The sequence below is a fragment of the Lipotes vexillifer genome, unplaced genomic scaffold (assembly GCF_000442215.2).
Source record: "Lipotes vexillifer unplaced genomic scaffold, Lipotes_vexillifer_v1.1 scaffold560, whole genome shotgun sequence".
Classification (NCBI taxonomy): domain Eukaryota; kingdom Metazoa; phylum Chordata; class Mammalia; order Artiodactyla; family Lipotidae; genus Lipotes; species Lipotes vexillifer.
The window spans coordinates 1154634-1158024 of record NW_006792210.1 but is presented as its reverse complement, the minus strand read 5'-3'; the positions used below and the strand labels follow the sequence as shown (position 1 = coordinate 1158024).

At 40.0% G+C, this 3391-nt stretch overlaps 1 protein-coding gene across 3 annotated transcripts in view; it reads left to right on the top strand.

Annotated features, from left to right (window-relative positions):
* The window catches only part of WDR44 (WD repeat domain 44), an 82728-nt gene that overhangs the window by 59999 nt on the left and 19338 nt on the right, over nt 1-3391 (top strand). For all 3 annotated transcript variants that reach the window (XM_007465459.1, XM_007465461.1, XM_007465460.1), the window contains one exon: nt 1462-1575. In XM_007465459.1, the coding sequence (XP_007465521.1) occupies nt 1462-1575 (114 nt within the window). The remainder of the gene's footprint in view (nt 1-1461; nt 1576-3391) is intronic.

Below are 3391 nucleotides of genomic sequence, written 5' to 3'. Positions count from 1 at the left end.
TGGTGCCCGTTGGTGGTGGATGGAGCAAGAAGGAAGGTGTTTAGGCTTTTCTTTTTCTTTCTTTTTTTTAGGGTACGCAGGCCTCTCACCGCTGTGGCCTCTCCCGTTGCGGAGCACAGGCTCCGGACGCGCAGGCTCAGCGGCCATGGCTCATGGGCCCAGCCGCTCCGGCGCATGTGGGATCCTCCCGGACCAGGGCACGAACCCGTGTCCCCTGCATCGGCAGGCGAACTCTCAACCACTGCGCCACCAGGGAAGCCCCCAGAATGTCTGAATTTTTAAGCCACAAATCCAAGGCTCTGGTCTCAAAGTACCTTTCTACCCTAATCCCCTGCTTTATCTCCATATACGTTTTTCTACATCCTCATCATCCTACCTACCCTTCCCTAAATACGCAATGCTTAGCTAACATTCCATATTCCTGCTTAAGTGACATCCTCTAAAACATTTGAGGAACAACCTCTGGACTTACAGTTAGATTACTTGTACCTTTGCTTTGGTTCTGCTGTTTACAGGTGGCTGCGTGACTTTTAATATGTTATTTTGACCTCTGATTCTCAGGTTTTTTGCTTAATTTCTTCATCCTCGTAATGGTAATACCTACCTCACAGGGTCGTTAGGATTCATTCAGATAATGAATACAAAAGCATGTTGTAAACTAAATGCACGGCACATGTGTATGGCATTATTTTCTACCTACCTCTACCTGTCAGGATTCTTTTGACTTCAAATAATAGAAATCCAACTGAAAATGTCTTAACAATGAGGAAGCCAGTCTGGAGGTAAGGCGGCTCTAGGGTTGCTTAATTCAGCAGCTCAGTAGTGTCATCAGGAACACAAGGTCCTTCCATCCTCTTGCTTTGCTGTTCTTTATCTGTTGTTCTCCTGGGCTTGGTGCCCTGATGGGAGTAAGATGACTACTACTGTCTTAGGTGTCACATGCAGACAACAATGTTCAGAAGCAGGAAAGAGGAAGGTCCCTTTAGTATACCCCTTTTTAAGAGTGAGGAAATCTTTCTAGAAGCCTCCCCTATCACCTCATCCCCCAGATGGACTTGCCCTCATGTCTGTTTGATGAAAATTATAACATATGCCCATGCCTAAACCAGTCATCACTGGAAAGGGGAGTGAGCTCATCTTAATTAGCTTAGACCAGTCGTGATCACCCCCTGGTGCTGGCTCCCACCTCTCCTAAAGGAAGAGATGCTCAAAAAAGGACAAAGTGGGGGCTCTGTTAGGGAGGGAAAAATTGTGATAGCACGATGTCTTCAGGGATGATCCTGGTTTATTAGGACAAGGAGGTGAGGAAGTAATAAGTAGTAGGTTCAGCATAAAGGGGAGTCAGCTTTTAGTGGATCAAGATTTCAATCAGGCATCATATAAAATGAGAGAATAAATGGGGTGGGAAGAGTATGAAGCTTTTGTTTTTCTAGTTTTAACATTTGTTTTCATTCTAAATAGGTATGCAGTGGAGCTGATGAAGACCCAGATGATAAAAATGCACCATTTCGACAACGGCCGTTTTGCAAATATAAAGGACATACTGCTGATCTCCTTGATCTTTCATGGTCTAAAGTAAGAAATTCTTTTTTTTTTTTGGCTGCGTTGGGTCTTTGTTTCTGTGCACGGACGGGCTTTCTCTAGTTGCGGCGAGCAGGGGCTACTCTTCGTTGCGGTGCATGGCCCTCTCTTGTTGCAGAGCACAGGCTCTAGGCACACAGGCTTCAGTAGTTGCAGCATGTGGGCTTAATAGTTGTGGCACACGGGCTTCATTGCTCTGTGGCATGTGGGATCTTCCCGGACCAGGGATCGAACACATGTCCCCTGCATTGGCAGGGGGATTCTTAACCACTGTGCCATCATAGAAGTCCTAAAGTAAGAAATTCTTATTTGAATTTTGTATTCTATGTAACTATTTTAGGATAAAAGCAAATGTTTTATTTGTATGATTGTCACAGTCAGGTGTTTGAATGTTTGTATATACTTTGTGGGAGTTACAAATTAATCAAAGTTAAAAAAGAGAAATGTCAGATTAGGCTAATAAAACGTTTATATTACTTAACAGCTTCTATCTGGATCTGTCTATATACCTGTATTTGCTTCTTTTATAAAATAGTTTTGCAAAGTAACTATCCTCAGCAAAATGGATATGACTTCAGCTACAAAGGTGAAGTCTGACCTATCTAATCAAGACTGTTTTGGGGATAATCTGCTACATTCATGAAATTATTAATTTAGGTTTAATAATTATATTCTGCAGATCAATGATAAGTCTTCATTTTGTAATTTTTTTTTCCTTAGAGCAAAATTTTAGTAGAGGGGCTATTTTGCCACCGATCAAATATCTTAGAAGTTTGCAAAATTTTTAAGAGATATTTTAAATTTTATTTAAGGTGTTTGAAGCATGAAGCAGTTTTTGGAATTTTTGCATGATTCCTTATACTTTCTTTGATTAAAATTTGTCAGTAATCAAAATCTAAAATATATTAAGAATTTGTGGGGGAAAGTAATATTTAAAAGCTTTAAATTGAGAAAAGTCATCTGAGTTAACAAAATACTAGCAAGGATACCAGTGACGCCCATATATTTTAACTGTATCACAAAGATATCACTGGTATATATTGGCAAGTCAGCCTTTCCCTGAGCTCCAGCTCCATTTATGAATTATGCTCGTATCATATTTGTTTAGATGTTATGGATGCATTTCATAGCGTTTTTCTCTAACCTCCTGGAACAAGCTTGGGCCTCACCTGGTAGTCTGGTTTTAAATTGAGCCCCAGTTATATCTTTGTACTCTCTCCCCACCCTGTGTGAAATCTGAGTTGTTGGAAGATGGAAATATAAAGTGTCCTTAATCTGATAATCGTATTCATCGAGAATAAAAAGTACAAAGCACCTTATTGGGAACCCTGCACTCATTTTACTTTCTTAAAGCAAACCAATATTTTTTGTGAAATGTAACACCAACTGAAGATATTAATCCTCCATTGATGACTGTATCAGTCAGTGTTCTCCAGAGTAACAGAACCAAGAGGAAATACATACATAGGAGGTTTATTTTAAGGAATTGACTCACACAGTTGTGGGGGCAGGCAAATTTGAAATTTGTAGGGCAGGCATTGAAAACTCAGCCGGAGTCACGCTGAAGTTGTTTTGGGTTTTTTTCCCAGCTTTATCGAGATGTAATTAAAACATTGTGTAAGATTAAGGTGTACACAGTGATGATTTGATATACTTACATATTGGGAAATGATTACTACAATAAGGGTAATTAACACATTCATCACCATAAATAGTTACCATTTTTTTGTGGTGAGAACATTTAAGATCTACTCTCTTAGCAACTTGCAAGTATATAATACAGCGTTGTTAACTCTAGTCACCTTGTTGT